This window comes from Chanos chanos, chromosome 5 (assembly GCF_902362185.1).
Source record: "Chanos chanos chromosome 5, fChaCha1.1, whole genome shotgun sequence".
Classification (NCBI taxonomy): domain Eukaryota; kingdom Metazoa; phylum Chordata; class Actinopteri; order Gonorynchiformes; family Chanidae; genus Chanos; species Chanos chanos.
Genome location: NC_044499.1, coordinates 13,418,844 through 13,439,940, shown reverse-complemented (window position 1 = coordinate 13,439,940; position 21,097 = coordinate 13,418,844). Strand labels below are relative to the sequence as shown.

Below are 21,097 nucleotides of genomic sequence, written 5' to 3'. Positions count from 1 at the left end.
AAAGCGAAAGAAACGGAAGGAAAGGGTGGAATCAAATCTTTGGTTGAAACACACACTCCTAACAACAAACAATCTTTTGATGCAGTCTTTGAAATCTTCTGATTCTTTCTTTGTTACCGTGGGCTCATCGAAGGGGTCAAATTTTGGTGATTTGGGGTCAGAGTCATCCTCGGTTTCCTCTGAGAGGGTGCGGTGGGAGCGGATCCGGGTACGCTGCTCTTTGACATCTTTCAGAGTGAAAGGAGAGGGGGTTAACTCCAGGGACCGAGCCATCTCTGCCTCCCTATTTTTTCGTGCTAAAGCCTGGCATGAAGGGAAAGAGAGAGAAAAAAAAGATTTTGTCATGTTTTTTATATTCAATTTAAAGCACAATTCATTTGTTACTGTATTTCTACTGTTTAAATCTATTCTATTCTATTCTATTCTATTCTGTTCTAAATTTAGTAATAATAATAACACAATGACACTACCTGTGGTTCTTGGCCATTTGACAAGCATGAATGGGAATTCTCTCTCTAGCTAACAAAAACTATGTAAGTAATATATTAAACATTGGATGATAAAGTAAATCGGCTTGTACCCTCTGCTCTCTGCGTAGCTGCTCCATAGCTAGCTGAAACTCTCTCTCTTTCTGCCAGGCCTCTGCAATAGTGGCCTGGTTCTGCTCCTCATACGCCATGGCCACCACAGCAAGGATCAAGTTCACCAAGTAGAAGGAGCCAAGGAAGATCACCAGCACAAAGAAAATCATATAGGTCTTCCCAGCAGAGCGAAGAGTCTGGCACAGAAAAGAACAGGAGTTGGGAGATACAGAAGGGAAGAGGTGATGTTGTGATTTGTTACTATGGCATAGTAGACCTAGTTTTGCTTAAATGGAGATAAAGCCTGTAACTTTGAAACAACTGGACTGAACTAAAAATGAACTGATTACATTTTGGGTCATTTACTTAATCGTTGAGTCATTGACACATATGTTATACTAAACAGAGTGTAACATCAGTGCATTAATGGACAGATAGGAGATACCTGGTGATAGAGGTTTTCCCAGTAGTCTTGAGTCATAAGCCTGAAGAGAGCCAGAAAGGCCCAGCCAAAGCTGTCAAAACTTGTGTAGCCATAGTTTGGGTTCCTCCCCGTTTTCAAACAATCAAACCCATCAGGGCACTTTCTGTATAGAGACAGTGAAAACAAACAGAATACTGAGATGTGACCACTGAGAACTGAAAGTAACAAGGTAAAACATCTGGTATTAATCCACAAAGTGCAACAACCTTCACAGAAGGAGAGTGCTTATGTGAATTCTCAATCTGTAAATAATTTTGCATCAACAATGAAACAGACTTTATTTATTTATTTATTTATTTATTTTTTCAGTTCAACAGAATATGTTGTAAAAGGTCTAAACTTGGTCCTGCATTAGCATAGAGGAACAGAAAGGGCTTATGTGGATGAAACAGATGGGTTTGGAGTTTCAGCTGAATTGTTTTCCAGCCTGATGCATGACCCATCTCTGCTTTGTGTTACCATGGTAGCATCAAAGCTGGACTGACAGTCCACTGTAGCCATGTCAATCTGACAGCAGAATCATTTAGTAATGGAACTATCAACAGCTGGACAGGCCAGCTTCACTGCAAGGACATCTGTAAATCTCCCTTAGGCAAGAGAGAGAGAGAGAGAGAGAGCGAGAGAGAGAGAGAGAGAGAGAGAGAGAGAGAGAGAGAGAGAGAGAGAGTCCCTCCAATCTCTCCAATCATCATGATCTCCTGAAAATGTTTTCACAGCACACAAGTTTATATAATACAGTTTGGACTGTAGAAATGTGATATGCTGCAGTGTGGCCACAAAGAGATGACATCATGATATTTTGTTTATAAAACAGCAGCTTTCCCAACTGTAGCAAACATTTCAAAGAAAAAAATAATCACAAGTACAGATCCAATCTCCTCATGTTGCAAAAACACAGATTAGAGGAACAGGTATAAACGGCATGCAGCAAGATGGATTACGACAGCAAGTTTCCTGTTAGATTAGAGGTACTTAAAGTGTCTATAGTAACACTGTCCCAGAGGCGGTTGCCCATGGTGATCATGTTTAGATTAATCTCTTGGGTTCTTCCATGTCACAGCAATGTTTTGAATATTGGTGTGATTGCTCTGTTAATGGCCCATTCACAACTCCAAATACTATATACTCATTTGGTTAGGTTTGGTGCCTTAGTTATATGGATAGTACCTGGATAGTACTATAAGATTCAGTGAATGTAATGATTTTTCACCGAAAGTATTACTGAAAGACTTCAAAACATATGCATAGCTATTATAAAGTCTGTATAAAGCAGATATTCCAGGTTCAAAAGGACATTCAAACCCTACTATAAACACCACATGTTAGTCTTGTTGCTATGATTACCTTGAGGGAGATGTTCCTCTGCCCTTAAGGCTAAACCAGACCTAACATAGCAATTACAGCCTATAGGGATTCATCTTTGTAGAGCATAAATACGAGGTCATGGAAAGGTGATGAACTACTTTGCTTGTGTAAGACAGCGTGACAGACTCTGTAAAGAAGAGATTTCCACCAGTGAAGGAGTGAGGGTTAGAATGTGTGATGATTTAGAGAAGAAGCTTTAGATAAGGTCACAGGATTATTGTAAAGACATCCTACAATGCTACAGAAAGCAATGTCAATACACTATAGCATATTCCTCTTTTGTGTTTTTGACTTGTCAATTCAATAATAAGAGCTAAATGCTAATCAAGGTACAAGTCAAAACAGTCTGGCTCATACGACAGAACTCTGAGTTGACGTTTAGAGTCTTGACACATACTGTGCTTTTCGAGTACCTCTGATGCCCTCTTCCTCTCCCTACACGCAGGAGAGGAAAAAAAAAAACAACAACACTAATCTACTCCCCTGTGATGGATGTTCAGCCATTAACAAGCAACAAAAGAGCTTAAAAAGGATGTGAATTTAGAGGGGAAATCCTTCCACAGAATACCATATCTGTGAGTAAAACCATGAGAGAGAGAGAGAGAGAGAGAGTTGCTTCTGGAAGTGTTGACATTGCACAAAATAAAAGGTATACAAATCAGCCTTAATTAACATTTCCATGAGGAATGTGAGTAATTTTTTTTTTTAAATTTCTATTTCTTTCTAATGTTTGTCACGCTATTGATGGTGTATTGTACTCAACGGTTGTCTATCAGTACTACATTCATACAATATTAGCATACTAGTGAAAATAAGAAAAGTAAGATCTTTTCCAACGGTCAGTCTTCAATAGACCTTTTTATGTCCCCATCATATCCCTCTTCTTTCCTTTCTGATCTCAAATAAAAACAAGTCAGCTGTTTCCCCATGAGGATTACGCCTTTGTATTTTGTGAGATATTAGAAGAGATTAACCAATGAAAGTTGAAGCTCTATAATTGAGCACAACCGAAAACATGTTTTCCCAAGCATTATACACCTGTATACTTTATAAACCTACTAATGAACAATATCAGCAAGCAACATATTCCAAATGAAAATGTGCTCAACAAAATTTAAAAATACATCAGATATATCAAAATACATCAGGCATAGTGCCTCAATCACTCCATACTTTCCGCATTTATTAGTTTATCATTCATCCTACCTTCTGTAATTCTGAAACAAGTCACATTACATTTGTATGTTGCAATGGATCATTTATGTGCTCTCAACTACCGGGATTTAAACATTAAAACAGATGGGTATTTAGTTCAATAAAAATCCTTGAACTAGCACTGACAACATAAGCATCATCTTGTAGTGCTTGTTTCAAAAGCAGAGGGATTTATAGGATTACTGCAGCAGTCACTACAGCATCACCACAGCAGGACTGTTAGGCAAGATGCACTGGGAGGAAGCACTGACGTATGTGTACTCATGCATGTACGACTTGCCATTTAATGTATGGTAATTACACTGGAGTGACCAATTTTGTCTTTTTTGGGTTTCTTTTTTTTTTTTTTTGGTAATTTTGAAGAGTTTCAATCAGGTTTGGAGAGTCTTGTTCGATATATATTGAACCTGGTCATTTGACCATTTACTGATTTATATCAAGACAAGTTATTGTTCTGTATACAGCAAATAATTTGAAAATACCGGTGCAATGGTGATTTCCAAATTCGGAAATGCTGTGGAGAATATTGAAGTTTGACTCCCCAATTCAGTGAGTGCATTACATATCTAACTTACAAGGTGCATTCAGGGAGCCAGAATTGTATTATCTTTGGTTTGGTTAACTTAGAAGTGTTGTTTTGATGAATTACTGTGGGTTTGAGTGGGTTAATCTGAGTGCTATGCAGCTTTTGAGATAATGAAATGTCCGGTAGGGCCCCCTCCTTCTCTTTGCATCTGGCAGCTGCATGTTTGGATGTGATGAGAGAGATCCTGTTCAGATCCCATCCAGCGGACACAGCCCAGTGATTATACACCACATGCCATGCCACCACGCCAACCATACCACACGCAAACTCTCAATGTTTCCAGAAAAAAAAGAAAAAAAAAAACCCACCACCGTTTGTGGGATTTATGGAAATATCTGATCCCTCGTGGTATCTGGTTAAGACTGCGACGTGTGGTTTGGCCTCATATTAATGACAATGTGTCACAGGCAGACAATGATAATCCTGAGCTGGTCATGTTACAGCCTCCTCATGTTAGTTAGACGATTGAACCATGATGAGATCCATGATCTTCTCTACTGTTTATTCTGTATTTCATCCATTATCCTGTCTGTGTTCCTATAGTCAATCCTTCCACAAGCCCACTGGGTCATATAAGATCACACCAGTTTGAACTAGATGTGGCTTTTGCAGCTGTTAAGACTGTACTTGACCTGTACTTGTACTTGTACTTGACTGCAATCGATGAACAAACTTTCTGATATGTGTCTATGTGTTATGTTATTTTCTGATATTTTCCATGTCTTCCTGTTGACAAATAATCCAATATTCAGGCACAAATTAAATTATGGGCAAGAACTAGAAGTTGCCACAGGAAAGCAGGATTTAGTTTCTTAGACACGATGAGGAAATAAACATATGATATAATGTATCGAGATGACATACCCAGCATCACTGCTATATCCACATATTAAGGCATCCTTGGCTCCTTCAATTTTGTAGTAATTGTCTGAAACAAGGAAAAGAAACAATCGCATGTATTGATCATTTGTTAAACTGCCACTGTGCGCAAGACTAACTGTTTAATCAATGCTAAAAGAATCAGACAAAGAAACTGCACTAGGAACACACAAACAATGGCATTTTTCCACAGTGAGGTCAGTGAGGTTTTTTTATATATTAAGCTTCATAAGTTCTGGTTCCTTCACTATCATATGTTTTATACTCACCTTCGTTAGTGATAAAGTCTTTCATCGAGAGCCAGGTCCTGTTGTTGCAGAAGAAGGTGCCATTGCCAGTGTAGGATGAGTTGACACAATGTGCCGTGCTCCTCACGCACTTCTGTCGCAGGATGCCCATGAAGAGTTGCAGGCCGATGAGAGCAAAGACGCTGAGGCAGAACACCGTCAGAATCATCACGTCTGCCAGCTTCCTCACCGACTGGATCAGAGCGCCAACTATGGTTTTCAGACCTGAGCAAAGAAAAGGTCAGAGGCACAAGTGTTAATAATGTTAATAATAGCCTTAAAGATGAGTTTAATTCAGCTGTCTTCTTTTCACCATCGGGAGTTCCAAGGTTCAGACTAGTTTTAGTAGCCTTAATAGAGGGAATATATGAATAAGACGGTTAATAAGTCAAATCTCAACTTGCTACACTCACACTGGTTCCAGTAAATTACTGCAATATATGAAACACTGGAGTGTCTTTTACTTTAGAATGGGTACAGAGCAAAAACATATATTTTAAAATCCAGAAAATTTATTTAGAATTGTAAAAAGGGAAAGCTAGGACGACACAATGTTCCGAAAAAATGTAAAACATGAAAATGTAGCATACCCATTCCCTAACGTTTTACCTGGGATCACAGATATTGTTTTAAGTGCTCGAAGAACTCTAAATGTTCGTAATGCTGAGACGTTGCCAAGATCCACAAACTCTGTTACATATCTGTAAATGGTAGAAGATACAAACATCGTGATTAACAATGTTTAGGACCTAAGGCAAGAGGGGAAACAGATCTCAGGAAGTTTAGAGGTGTTTCCAATTAGGACCAAAAAAGTGAAGTTTAAGAAATAACCAAAGACTTGTTGTGAGTGACATGAAATATTAAGTACTAAATTACTAAAATAAAATAATCTGGAGTTGGACTGTTACCTTCCTCGTGTGCCAAGTGACATTATACAAATAATGATAATTTAATCATTGGGATTGGTCAGCTTTGACCATTTTGCTGAATTAATCGTAATGAGGGGATAATTTTCTGGCAGACAGAGGCTGGCCAATCACAAATACTGACAGATGCAAACTTGAACCAGGATATTAACAATATTACGATGTCATGACATTGTTACATTCAGGCTGTTTTGTTTGTTATCATGGATTAAAGAAATAATGCCCTTCACAATTGAGCAAACATATCCCAAAACTTTTCATCACTTTTTTCCATGTCAAACTCACAAAAAAATTGACAAATGTTCAAAGACTTTTGGGGCAAAAGTTGAAGGACAAGGAACAGTTTTGGCACCAGTGAAAGGAATATTTCCTTAGAAACAAAAAAATCAATAAAACACTGATCATACAGTAATAACACAGCAACAATAAACAACTTTTTATCATACAAAAGTACAGTAGTACTGTACTGAACAAAGAAATGAACTAAAATTGACCACAGTTCAAGTGACTGACACGTCCACCTCTGATTGACACGTCAGCTCTGAGGTTATAGAGAGGTGACATTACCCTGAGGCTGTTTACATGTTCCAGTTTTCGGAGTTTTCTCTCATTCGGTACGTACTGGCCCTGATTGTCAGGTGCTTCATTAATCCACCCCTCTGATTTGGAGTTTGATATATAGGTCACCAAACTAATCCCCCCTGGATACCTCTATTCCTCACTTTTCCAGTTAATTACTCTGCTGCTCCCTATTTCCCCGATTCACTCTGTGTTTGTTCCTGGATCTGTGTTGCCTGTGTTTGCCTTGCTATCTCTTTGTTAAATCTCCCCCTGTTCTTCTTCTTTTTCATACACATATGCACACACACACACACACACACACACACACACACACACACACACTGGAAGGTATTGAATATTAGAACACTGGTGAATTGAAGCTCCTGTTGGGTTTGGTTGACACTTTTTCACCCAAATTATGCTTACTTGGGAAAGACACATACATTTTTTTAAGAGAACAGTGTGCCTGTAATACATTTCAGAGCTGTCCAGTGCCGGTACCACGGACAGCTCCACAATGTTTCAGTCAAGCAACAGGTTGGACACACAGTATTACAGTATGGATGTGTTACAGTTCTCAACCACTGGTTCTTAAAAGGTTCGAACAATAAATACATAAGGCGCACTATATTAAATGGTCTTTATTAAGCCACAAAAAGTAAGTTACTGGTGAAATTACAATACTAAATGGAGCTTACAGGTCCACTGGAGACTGACCAGCTCTGTCTAATGTTATATTCTGTGCCTGATTCGAAGATGTGACCATCAGAATACAATTAAAATCACATTATTATGGAGAGATTGTTGTTAATGTCCAGTGCTACTCACGCCATAACAATCACACTGAAGTCCAGCCAGTTCCATGGATCTCTGAGGAAAGTGAAGGGTCCCACACAGAATCCTCTGGCCAGTATCTTTATCAATGACTCAAATGTATAAATACCAGTGAAAGTGTACCTAAGGTCAGAGAAAAAACATCAAAATGAAAAAGATGTTTAAACATATAACCCCCATAGCAGCAAACATAACTAGAGGATATGAGGTGCTCAAATGACAAATACAACCACTCATAACAGCACACAGTCTTAAAAAAATAACACCTACTTCCTCTTTCTCTGATTTTGAATATAGATTTGCTATGGTGATAAATTTCAAAATTCCACCTCGCTGGTAATGCATGACAAAAGTTCATTAATTAGAAACTACATGACATGCAGATATTCAATTAATATTCAGTCTGTAGTTCTACAATGGCATGCTAGTGCTTGGAGGAATGAGGGGAGTGAAAAGTTCTTTTGGGCTAAATTTGCATGCAAATGATCTTCAGTCAGCTACTCATTTAAATATTCCTCCTATGTAGGTTATGTAAACCAAATATTAAATGTGAGAGACTCTTATGTAGTACTTCATCATGTAGTACTTCATCAATCTGCTAAAATTTAGACCAGTCTTGCTTAAACTAGGATTTTCCATATATAACACAGATCTACACTAAATGTTAATGTCTTGTTATAGGAAATAAAGTGGGTGATGTTAAATAATCACTGGAAACCAATAGACTGTAGTCTACCTAAAAGAATAATCTGTGTTTGTTGAAAGGTCAACTATTTTTTGATTGATGACAGTACATCCCTCTGATGAAAATCCCTTTAAGGCATAACAGAAAATGACATCATGCCATGACTTCATTCCATTGAGGCATTCCAAGGGCAGCAAGCAGTACAGTCTGATTGATTTCACTCCTCAAACTTCTTTACTTACAGAATTATCAAAGATTCACCAGCCAACAAACCTTAGCAGAGCATTATATTAAATTGAAAGAAAAAAATACAATTAACATTCTCTATTCAAGAGGACAGTTCAGACTGATTTTTCAGCACTATAATCTATAGTCATTTTCTTATTCCTGGAATTTCAAATTCAGTTCACACACTGCTTTACACTTTTGTTATTCATTTTTGCAAATATGTTGGGATGGGAGTTTCAGTTCTCTTAATTGCTGGTCAACATACAGTTCCATTCTGTTTCATTCATTGTCACTACTGTTATAGCATGAAAGAGTATCATACACCATATAATAATTGCTTGTACATAAAAGTATATACTTAAATTGTTAATTACATAATAAATACCACCTATGTTTCAAGGTCAAAAGTTCTATGATAAACAATATTTATGAATTGTAAAATGCTATATTTATGTCACCAATGGGCTACAAGACAAGACATGACAGAAAGTGTCATACTTACTCAAGGTACTTAGTCCACTGTGCAGGGTCTGACATAGCCATGAAGCAGCAGTTGGTCAGTATTGTACACATTATAAAAAAACTGAATAATGTGGCATATTGTCAAGGAAAGTAATGAGAACAGTGTAAGATAAACACTACATCCATAAGACAACGACACATGCTAGTAGATCAAAGTCCACTTCCTTTTTTTTTTTTTTTTTGAGAGACACCATCTTAATCTGTGAGCTTTTTTGGCCATTCTTAGGGAAGTCAAGTCATTTCAATCCTACCCAAAAAATCATCATTGAAAACACTCAAGGATTTGACCTCTTTTGGTGCTCAAGGCTATTCATTTTAAGTCTTCTCTTAGTATTAGGCATTTAACCATCAGTAGATTTCCAGACATGACCCTGACTCAGAGGGATTTTTGCCTAAGGCATCTGAGGACTGCATGAGATAAAACTGGCCCAGGCCAGCCTCCACCCTCCCTGCCCTAAGGATGTTCTCTAAAGTGCAAAGCTGAAACATCCCCAAGCCGCTGCTGCGGCGTACTGAGGTAACATGCTATCCTATAGGCAGGGCAAAATCTACATCAGTACAAAAAAAAACCGAAAAAAAAAAAAAAACACAGCAAGGAACAGAGCAAATCAAGTTATTCCCTGAAGATGTGATACTGGATTATAATCATGTAATACTTTCTTTAATATGTATCATCCTGTTCTGAATGATGGGGAGCGCGGATTCTGTCAACTGCATCCATTCCTTTCATTCCAAATGATGCATGTTTTGAATCCACACTAAAAAAAAAAAAAAAAAAAAAAAGGCTTCCATTTCCCCACCTAAGCATTAGGATATATGGGAGGCGGTGCATACAACACAGCTGTGTCAGAGACGGGCCCGCTGATGCATGTAAAAGACAAACAGGCAGCCCAGGGACTAATGGGCGGCCATCACGTGACGTGAAATCTCCTTGCTCTTATTTCATTTCGGAGATTAGAAGAGGGTTATGAGAGGATTTGGTTTGCGATGCCAGGGAGGAACATTACATAGCTGTTTCAAAAATGCGACTTTGTAAAAAAAATAAATAAAATAGAAGCCAGTGGTAAAGGGAAAGGTAGATAATAGAAATTGGCTTACTGTACAGGGTAAGCTTCAGGCTACAGTCATATTGATTTAAATATTCACGGATGCAAACGTGTATTAATACAGATTTTGTTTATGTTGCCGCTTTTGCTGAATATTGATACACTGTTCCTGTTGCTGTTATAAGTAAAAGAAGTAAATAAATAAAAGCATTTCTTCCCTCTTCAGATCATTTGCTCTTGAATTCACAGTTGACCTTGAGCTGAACTTGTCAGCTGAAAACCAAATGGCAATCAATAGAGACTACATCTCTGTAAAAGCATTACTCACTAAAATCACTCGTGATTTTGCACCATTAATGCACTCTGTACAGTTAATGATTTGACAAACAGCTGGAGGCCACCAAATCTCAAGTATGAAATTTTAGCTGAACATGAATAATCAGCTGTTATATGTTTGGTTCCACAGGTATGTGGCAAATCCTCTGCAATGACTGAATCCCTGACTGACTCCGACTGACTCTGTAAACTAGTATACTGAAATAGAGCACTTATCTTTTTTTCTCATGTCCCTGTCTCTTTGTTCCTTAATGTAAACCAGTGGCCCATTCGGTCAAGTCTTTTGTTCAATTCACAAGTGTGAATTGAATTGGACACATCCTACAGAACATAACATTTTAATTACAGGAAGTGAGTTTAATTCAGTACAAATGACAGTTACTGGAGAGTTTTTGGCTGAAACCCCATGCACAGCAACTAGTAATGTTGACTTTACACTATTGGTTTGAATGTCTCTGTCTGACTACTGTCTTGGTGCCTATGAGCAACTGACTCCAGGGATCCTGCAGCCTAGCACCCCCCCCCCCCCCCCCCCCCCCACACCAATAATCCAACATGACTGCTTTGCAAAAATGCAAGACTGCGGGACTACCAGAACATTTGAATATATCTGATCACTTGAATATATCAGGGCTGCTTTTAAACTGTGACTTACTTTTTTAAAACTTTTTATTTATTATTCTAATTACTTTTTGCACACAATACTGACTGTATTTGGATCTTAGTAATCTCCAGCACTTTATGCCTTCATCTGTAACTTATTTATAACCAGACTGTCTATCTTTCTGCTTATTCATCTATTCATCTTAGCTGCTGTGTTCATGTACCTGCTGTCATTTGTATTTTAATGCATCTGGCTGCTATGACGATTTAATTTCCTTCCAGGGATTAATAAACTATCTATCTATCTATCTATCTATCTATCTATCTATCTATCTATCTATCTATCTGTCTGTCTGTCTATCTATCTATCTATCTATCTATCTATCTATCTATCTGTCTATCTATCTATCTGTCTGTCTATCTATCTATCTATCTATCTATCTATCTATCTATCTATCTATCTATCTATCTATCTATCTATCTATCTATCTATCTGTCTATCTGTCTATCTATCTATCTATCTATCTATCTATCTATCTATCTAAGATGCAACCAGAGATGGATGGGCCCCCCCTTTTATTCTGTGTTCCAAGGTTTAGGTTTCTAGAGTGTTCTCTCTTGTTTAAAGCTGCTGAGGATCTCACTTTGCCATTGTCATTTCAGTCTTATTCATTGGTGGGTTTAAACTGCAAATATATAGACATATATAGAAGTGAAATTAACTGTGTCAGAAACATTAATAAACAATAACAATTAAAGTGTCTGAATCAGATTACATTTTTTCATCACAGTGACATCACCTATTTATATAACATTGAAAATGACCAAACGTTACATCATGTACTGTGTACAACCAAAGCTTATTACTGTTATCTTACAATCCTCATATGAAAATAAACACAAGCGCAGATTTCTCAGAGAATCAGCAAAGGATATGAATGCACTAGGATTCTTATGGCGATCCTCCTAATAGGATGAAATGGGCTAAAGATATAGAGGGCTGAAGTGGCACTGAATCGGAAGATGGCCTTCCCCTTATTTAGAGCTATAAACGTCTGCGAAGAGAAAAGAAACACACAAACAACGAGGTCGATATACAGACATTATTAACACTGCAACACCATTTTAGTCTTTCAATAAGAGAGGAGGCCTCCTGTGTGCCGCTGTAAGCCAAAACATAGCATTACATTTTTTTTTGGCATATTGTTTTGGTAACTGAGATCTTTGCTAACTTTAATACTTTTTCAGAACTGAAACATCTGAGAGGAGAGCTTTGTTGACTATGAGAATATTTATTCTACGAAAGCTGAATATTTCACTGGGGCAGCTCTATAGATCTTGGCATTAGTAAAAAAAATACACGTGTATGAACAATAATCGTGTATTAAAATAGAATGAAACAAAATGTACAGGGTAAATATGGTATTAAAGCTCACAGAAAATACCACTGATACAAACAACCTTATATATGTCTCTGGGCTGTACAATAAATGTTTTGCATTTTCATCATATGTAATATCCGCCCTTCAAACAGATTAAAACGCATTTAATGCTAATGCAACACGTGTCTATATTTCTCCTCCCGCTGCGTTCATTTCTCTAAGACAGAAATAAACAATCAAACAACAACAAAAACATCCAGCGGCAGAAACAAAAGCTGGTCTGAAGCCCTGCTGATCATTTCATGAACTGAGCCTTTCCCAAACAGATTGTCAGATTTATTTAAATATTTCTTTTGTTTGGCTTAATCCTGTCAGTCAGCAACACTTCAAACAAACTGACCCTTTTTTTTTTTTTTTTTTTCGTTTTACCAATCTCATGTCAGTCCGTCCACTTGCTGAGAATGTCATTATAACGACTGATTAACAGTGTGTCCTTTTATTTACCTCCACCAAACAGTCCCAAAAGATGAACAGCTTTTGCTCACAAAGCAAACATTTCTGATTACACCAATCAGAATATCAGCAAATGGTACGAAAGTTGTCAAGACCAACAGACTGATCTGCTGTCAGGTTTATGCGGGTGGTCTTTCAAATCATATCATCATTCATTGAATTAAAGAGGATTAAAACACTGCTCATGCTAATTTCATTGAAGATTTACCAAATTGGCTCAGATCAGATTTGAAATGAGTACATAACCCTGTATCCTTAATTCATCTCTCAGACATGCTCTCATTAGCAAGCATTAATGAATGAATACCGTATGTGAGCCTCTGAAGATTAGCCCTGCAGACCAGGGATCAGATGAGTTCCCGTGCAGTTTTAAGGCCATACACATGGTAAAAACACAGCAATACATTCTGTCTATTCAAAGCTACAGCAAATGTAGGCCCAAAGAAAGCAACATGACAATTAAAACTGAAATTTCATCATGTTACATTCATGTTCATCCATAAAAATGCTCAAACAGAACAAAGGCACACTTACACACATCTTTTCTTGAAATTGAAAGAATACGGTATTTGGTACCTTAATAACTAAAGTTAAAAGTTAAAGTTAAAAGTCATAGATTTATTGAGATCATAATCACATACTAAATCAAGAAAGCCTCTTAAAAGTACACTCAGCAGTTTTGCATGTCTAATCACATGTGGTACTCACTTTCTGGTTTTTGAAGTAGTAAGGATCGATGTCTTCCAGAGGAACGCCAACAAGTCCTGTGGGAATATCGCCAAAGATGCGCGGCAGCCCTTTGCCCGCCTCCAGGTCGACACGAGGCCTGGCATGCTCCGCGTTGCCACTGTCCTCCTGGTGATCCTTGGCATTCCTGGCCTGCTCCTCGGCAATCCGTCGCTCGATGGCAGCCAAGGATTCGCGAGTGAACCGGCGCAAGCCATCAGGACCCGTTGGTAACAGCATGGTTGCCATCTTTTCATCCTGATTGTCCTGTACTAGAATTTACTCACAGCTGTTTGAAGAATATGCAAAGAGAAAACAGAAGATTGAAAAAAAAACCTCTCAGTGATATTCATAGCTGAGGGAGGACACTGGGTCACAGTCAATTCACTCATTCTCTTTACGTGGTCATCGCCACGGTGGGAAAATGCTAAGCCCTTTTTAAATCTAGATTTAAGTGACAGAACCCCAATAAAATGAAACTGAACTGTTTTCTCTTGTTCATGACACGCTATGCTCTGATTGTGTTGTGAGTGTTCCAGTTGGATTGCTTGAATAAAAGTCTTAAATCTACATTACAGTTTTTCATCTGATGTTGTAACCAAAAACATTTATTTTACATGGCCCTGTGTGTAAGCCAAAGTATTACATGTTCCAAATGAAATATGCTTTTCAACCTTCTGTGAGAGCAAAAAAAAAAAAAAAAAACCCAACCAAAAAAACCCATCAGAGCAGTCACCCTCAGTGTCACTGCAACAAAATCCCCTCTGAAACTATCACCATTTTTTCCTCATTGTGGATTACAACTCCAAAGCTTTAAACTGAGGTACTAAAAGTTTCACTTGATTATACATTACAGTTCCACAAGAGGATTTTGATGTTGCCATGGATATGAAACCGATGAGTAAAAGACCATCTCTCATGTCAGTCACGGGACTGCTCCTGGCTGCATTTTAGTGCCGGATTACCTCCAGATTTGTACCACTGTATCTCTAATGTCTTTTCAGCGATGTGCTGGAAGCGTGCTGGGTTTCCCTTTGAGCTACTCTGGCAAAATCCACCCCCACAAAGCAGAATAATGCAGGTATGAAGCATGTGTATCTAAGCTCTAGCCCCTCTGATGTGTGTTTCTGTTTGTGCGCGCGCGCGCGCGCGCGTGTGTGTCCAGGCATCCAGTTATCCAATAATTTCATCTAGTTTATCACCTGGCATTGGCTTGGTTGCATGTAGCATGATTTTCCTATTTAGCAGCATGTATTGTGTTGAAGAAGCAGGCACACATTATCTCTGATCTCCACAGAACATTTATAATATTTATTTTATAACATATACCCTGTACCCTTTCATTTCCTACCACCACAGTACGGATAGGAATGTCCAGATTACTTACAAAAGTTTGGGTTTTTTTGCAGTACTGGTTTGAATTCCCAATAAAATAAAAGTGAATAAATTCACTCAGTCAAAAGTAAAGAGTAGTCTACACTCTGTTTAGTAGGAGAAATCATAAGTTTTTCTTATAATGCAGCTGTCTGTTATGTTATGAAGGCATATAACAAGTCTATGATAAAGAGGGGCTTAAAACAATTAGCACCAGTGTATCCTAAGAATATCACCCCGAGCAGCGTGCTATCATGACTTTGTCAGCTGTCTCCTACTCAAAACCTATGAGTCATCCTATTATGGTTAAATCCTCCTTGGTATTTTTTTTTAAATTAATTAATGTAAGGTTATTTATATTAAATCATTGTCAGTTAAATTATTTGAATTAACATTAAACAACAGTTGTAAGGCTCTCCCATTTCCTCTCACTGTTTGTTTGTTTTTTTTTTCTAAACTAGCCTGTACATGAGCGAGACAAAGCTCAAATCTGGATGTGGGAAATTACACAGATATATTTGTTGGGACTAAAAATTGCTGAGGAGACTTCATGACAGTTTAACATGTTTTCCAGCTTTTACCCAGAGACCAGCTTCAGAAACGTCATCCAGCCGTCACCCTCAAAGTAGGCCAGCCGATGGTCAGGAGATTAACCAACAGCAGTTTAGTTTTCATCCAAACCCTCTCAAATCTAATGCCTGACAAGCTCAAACAGAGAGTTTGGGTGAATAGAAAAGTCTGAAAACTTGAGTTTACACCAAGTGCAAGAAATTACTTTAAATCAAACGTGTTGTTATTTCTTTAGTAATCTTAGAGGTAGGCCTTTAAGGTAAGTCTTATTGAATGTGAACTGTTTTGTTTCTCTGGAAAAAAAAAAATCAACTGTGACTACTGAGCACAGTAACTGCATACAATAAAAACACACTCCACATCTCTTACTGTCCCTTGGGGGAAGCTTAATTAAAACCTACACATTATAGTTAATGTACAAGAATCAACTTGTAGCAAGTGATAGATAACATAAGGTAACTAATATCTTACAAAACAACAACAGACAAGTCCTAATATATATTAAAAAAAATGATGAGTTTCGTCATCGCAAATAGACTTTCCTGGTCAAAGGAAAAACACAACAACCACATAACAATCTCACTTAACCTTGAATGTTGGTTTATACTGTGTACAAATACATCAGCACATCAGGAAAGCCCATCCATTATAGCATGTCAGCTCTCAAGAGTCTAAATTCAAATGGATTTTAAAGAGGATTATATTGACACCAAGTCTGCCTGCACCAGGGCCTCAGTGCAGATTTTCCTTTACATAAAATTTGGCTTTGTTCCCAGACAAAGGGTGGAGGAAAGAAGGTCTGAACGTATGAACATGTATGAATGAATTTATCAAATCTAACTCAAATGAAGACTTGGAATTTGAATTGTAATTGAAATTGAAGTGGAAGCTGAGGAAGCTGAATTTCATGAAATTTAAAGTAATTCCACATTCTAGAGAGTGGATACAAATACCAGTCTGGCACTTTTGAATATTTTAATTCTTTTACCAAATACTTCTCTATATCAAATTCATATAAAATGAAAAGAAATGTATTCATGTATTGTTTTTTTTTTGGCGGGGGGGGGGGGGGGTATCAAATGTGATTTACGTGTGATTTATGTTTAATAATTGCAAATAACATCACTCTTGGACGTGGTACGTCATGGAATTTAATCAGATGAAAATTCTGCTGTCTTTAATTCTTGTTAAATTCCCGTTTTACATCCTCAACACCGTTGTCAATTTCAACTCGAATTCCAATTCAAATAAATGAATCCAGATAAACCATTTACCTCAGTTCAACTCAGAACTGATCCCAACCCTGTCCCACACATCACCCCTGTCCCAACCCTGAAATGAACTGATCCCATTCACCTGTAAAATATCATATACAACAAGAGGAGGATATCTCCCCACTAGTTTGATATAGATTGATACAGATATAGATTGTGACACAGATAGTGAAACATCTGGCGGGTCTATCTACAAAGAACAACTTCCTATTTATATTTTGATTTTAAATTGTTAGGATTTGCGGCCCATTATACGCAGACTTTTACGTGGTTACATACAGGCTCAACTTTCATTAAAGGAGGAAACATGGCACAGTGTATCCCTGTTGTGTCATTACCGTTCTATGCTAAGGTTATGTAAAATAACATGAGCAAGAAGTGCTTTGTGACAGCAAACCCTGACACAGTTCCCTGCTTTCTTCTGCTGAACCAATCTTTCATAAAATATGTACAACCAGCTCTGTACCAGTGAAGTAAAAAACGTGGAGGATGTTCAAAAAAATTTTTAAAACACCATTGTTTTAAATATGGTTCACAGTATTCAAGATATCCTTAAATATCTTCATCTGAAATGTCTAATATGTAACACTGACACAGACATCTTAATCAGCAACATTTGTGGTAACATTTAATGTAATTAAGTTTCAGAGAATAGAGCTAGCCAGAATAGCTCAAATGTTCTAATTCTGTGACACTCGCACAAACATAACATAATCCATTGCTCTTAAAAAATAGAATAAAAACAAATTGAGCTACAGTGACAGCGTGGACCTTCACCTGTGACAACTGCTGATATCACCAAGAGCCAAGGCACATCAAACTTTAGGGATTTTAATGGTAGTAGAACATGCTAACTATTAGCATGACAGACTAAAACACTATAGCAAACACAAGTTCCCTTTTTTGCTCATTCTCGTTAAGGTCAGGTGTTATATGGTTCCTAAAAAAAATTACCACTACAAAGTACACTGTAACAAGAGAGGGGAGGATGGACAAATATCTGTTCAATCCTGTTTTCTAAAGAGCAGTGAATCTTGAACTATAGTGACTCAGGTGGATATTTCGCTAAATTCCACAACGTCACTCCGGGAAAAGAAGGGGTCACCTGCAGGTGCTATTAAAACATCCTAACCTGGCGAGTTGTACAGTGGTCCTTAATTCTGTTATATTTATTTTGCACTGTTCAGATAAGAACTACTTAAAGTGCAGTGAGAATCTCAACATTCTACCCTAGACACATATGTTCAACAACCCCTCATTCACCCTGGATTATATTATATCTTTTGTCCTTTATGTTTCAGTGTAGTCTGTTAATCAGTAAGGTCATTATACATATATATTCCTGATGATAACCATGCTTGACCATACAGTATCTGCTCGGAGACACAACATATCAAATTTGTAGATTTAAGCACAACAGAAGACACACCTGAATACATTCCTCTCTGCTAAATCTTTCAACACGTGCTGACAACTACAACTGTGAATCTCTTTAAGCGTGGAACAAAATCATCAGGGAACTGAAACCAGCTGAGGGCTTTTCTAATGACTAAATGTACCATATGTGCAGATTCAAGCCCTGTATTTTTATATCAGGTCTATCAAGATGCCTATAATGCAAAATTGATTCAATTTATTTGTGGTATGATACCTGATGCACTAATTTTTCAAATAAGTGTGGCATGTTCTTGCAAATATTATTCAAAGTAATCAGGAATCTTTTAATTGTCCTAACCAGTACTGCCTATGACCTGCACACCCACTCCATAAACCCCACCCAAAGAAATCAACCAGGTTACATAATTAAAAGCTAATGTTTGTAAAACCTTTATGGTCATGCAGTGAGAACGCTGAAGAACATTCAAAATGCTGAAGTAAATCGGTTAAAGTTTAACACCTGAGAAGGGTTGCCTTTTTATGCATTTTGGAAAATTACTGCCTTTCCATGTTTTTAATGAAAATAATTTCTCATTTTCATGACTATGTTCTACATTGAAGAGGTTTTACACATACAGTCACATGCTATTAATCAGAAACGTGATGCTCATTACTGACGCATTAATACTTTTAATCCTCCTCTGTCTGATCCACTCAGATCAGGTGTGTTAGTGGTAGATTGTTTAATTAGAGACCCTCATCATAGAGTAGCAGATGAGGCCAGGAAATGGTGGAAAACAGCAACGTTACGACACGGACACTGCAATCCAGGTCATATTTACCACTTACTAAAGTGGCCTTCAGGTGACCTCCTACAGAGAGTCTCTTAACTACAACCAAATATTTTCTTCTTTGGTGATACAGAACATGTACTTTAACATATGCCAGTGCTGAAACCAACTTCCTCAGCAGCTGTTTAACTTTGTAAAGTCCATGCCAATTAACTTAAATTCTCAACCACATCATAGCTTGTTACATTGAGTCTGATCACTTGAGATGAAAGCTATCATGAGTGATCCAGCCTACAAGCCTGGCTGTTGTTTTAACTCACGCAACAAGGATATGTATATAGAAATATTGTGGTAATGATGTTCATGACATAACTGTTAGATTGTGTCCCAAATTTTCTAACCTTGCAGCTCCAACTGAGCAGATGAGCAAGCAACTCAGACATTTCTGCGACCGATGATGCTACAGGACGGAACTGATGCTAGATGAGGTTTGTTATACGCACAAAATGGATATGGAAAGAGCATGCTTAGGTCATCCATTACTTCTGAGATAGCTTAACCCAAAGAGAGGGACAAGGTGAGGACACACTTAAGAGCCTCTTCTATGTGGATAAACATGACATTGTGTATGTGTAGTTGCTTTTTTCTCCACCACACTTTAAATGTCGGTGTGTCCCAACAACTGTAGAATAAGAAATATACTCAAAAATATGCTTTCACTTAGAAACCTGATCACCTTTTAGACTGATGAGGACCTTCTTAATTGTCGTAAAGCATACTGAATCCTAAAAGGTGTTTTATGTCCCATAATATTACGTTTAAAAACAGCTCTATGCACTGTGTGCCCATCTATGTTTAGTTTAGTCTTAGCTAAAAGCACACCTTAACAAGACAATTAATTGTAATAGTTTTATGTAATTTGTATAACGTTGTCAGCACTGACAAAACAATACTGTTACAAAACTTTCCAGTTGATATTTGCATATTATTTCATTTATGTTGCTTCTATATGAAGACCTGTTGTCGGTTTACACAGGATTGGCCAAATCAGCATTTTTATCCTTTTTTGCAGTCTCTTGCATTTCCTGCAGTTCATAAACTGACAACAGTACACATTTTTACTGTTGTTCTTTTTTGTTTTGTTTTGTTTTGTTTTTGTTTTACCAGTGTAAAGACGAGGCTGTCTTGGACATACAACAATAGATGCCCCATCAACAGCTGCCACTGCTCATGTGCTGTATCTGTGCAGTAATTGTGCAAACATTAATTGTGTTGAATTGTGGAATCAACATTTATGGCTAAAAGACAGACCTCTGATTTCCCGAATCGTCTATAAGTCTATAATCAGTATGTCATCAGTATGTATGTATATATCTATATACATAGATATCTATACACATTATAGTGTGTGTGTGTGTGTGTGTGTGTGTGTGTGTGTGTGTGTGTGTGTGTGTGTGTGTGTGTGTGTGTGTGTACAACGTCCTCCAAATATCAGTAAATTGCTATCACAATTCATTCTTTTTTTGTCAAAAGTTAGAGAGAGCATTAACCCTCACGCATTAAACTTGTGGACTAAAAATACCGTACTTACGTACAAAGTTCTTTAGGATATTTCCAGCATAACGTCCATGTTGGTACAATTATTATTGTATATTTAAGTTTTAGAGCTCTGTAAAGAAGAAAAAATCCCAAAGATATCCATGATGAAGTGTTATTTGTTTGAGGATAAAAATCATTGAGGGAACTGAAAAAATCCGAGTAGAATTTTCTTCACGCAGACATTTAAGAGTCGATTGTCTCTTCTCAAATCACTGCACGATGGTCTCGCAATCAGTCGCACCAGCCGAATGCCATATTCTGAAATCCCATTTATCAATTATATTTCGCCCTCATAAAAGTGTGAAGAAGAGTTTACCGAAACTGAGTATGTCTTTTGCCGTATTCAGTTGCCT

The 21,097-nt window shown here is 37.5% G+C and overlaps 1 protein-coding gene across 1 annotated transcript in view; it reads right to left on the bottom strand.

The window, feature by feature from the left end:
- Nucleotides 1-14,008, bottom strand: part of scn12aa (sodium channel, voltage gated, type XII, alpha a) — a 32,482-nt gene extending 18,474 nt beyond the window's left edge. The window contains exons 1-10 of the mRNA XM_030774668.1: nt 13,742-14,008; nt 12,075-12,193; nt 9,134-9,223; nt 7,713-7,841; nt 6,007-6,098; nt 5,380-5,622; nt 5,096-5,159; nt 1,027-1,168; nt 581-778; nt 118-303 (exon numbers count right to left, since the gene is read on the bottom strand). Of these exons, the coding sequence (XP_030630528.1) occupies nt 118-303; nt 581-778; nt 1,027-1,168; nt 5,096-5,159; nt 5,380-5,622; nt 6,007-6,098; nt 7,713-7,841; nt 9,134-9,223; nt 12,075-12,193; nt 13,742-14,008 (1,530 nt within the window). The remainder of the gene's footprint in view (nt 1-117; nt 304-580; nt 779-1,026; nt 1,169-5,095; nt 5,160-5,379; nt 5,623-6,006; nt 6,099-7,712; nt 7,842-9,133; nt 9,224-12,074; nt 12,194-13,741) is intronic.
- Between the last annotated feature and the right edge of the window lie 7,089 nt (nt 14,009-21,097).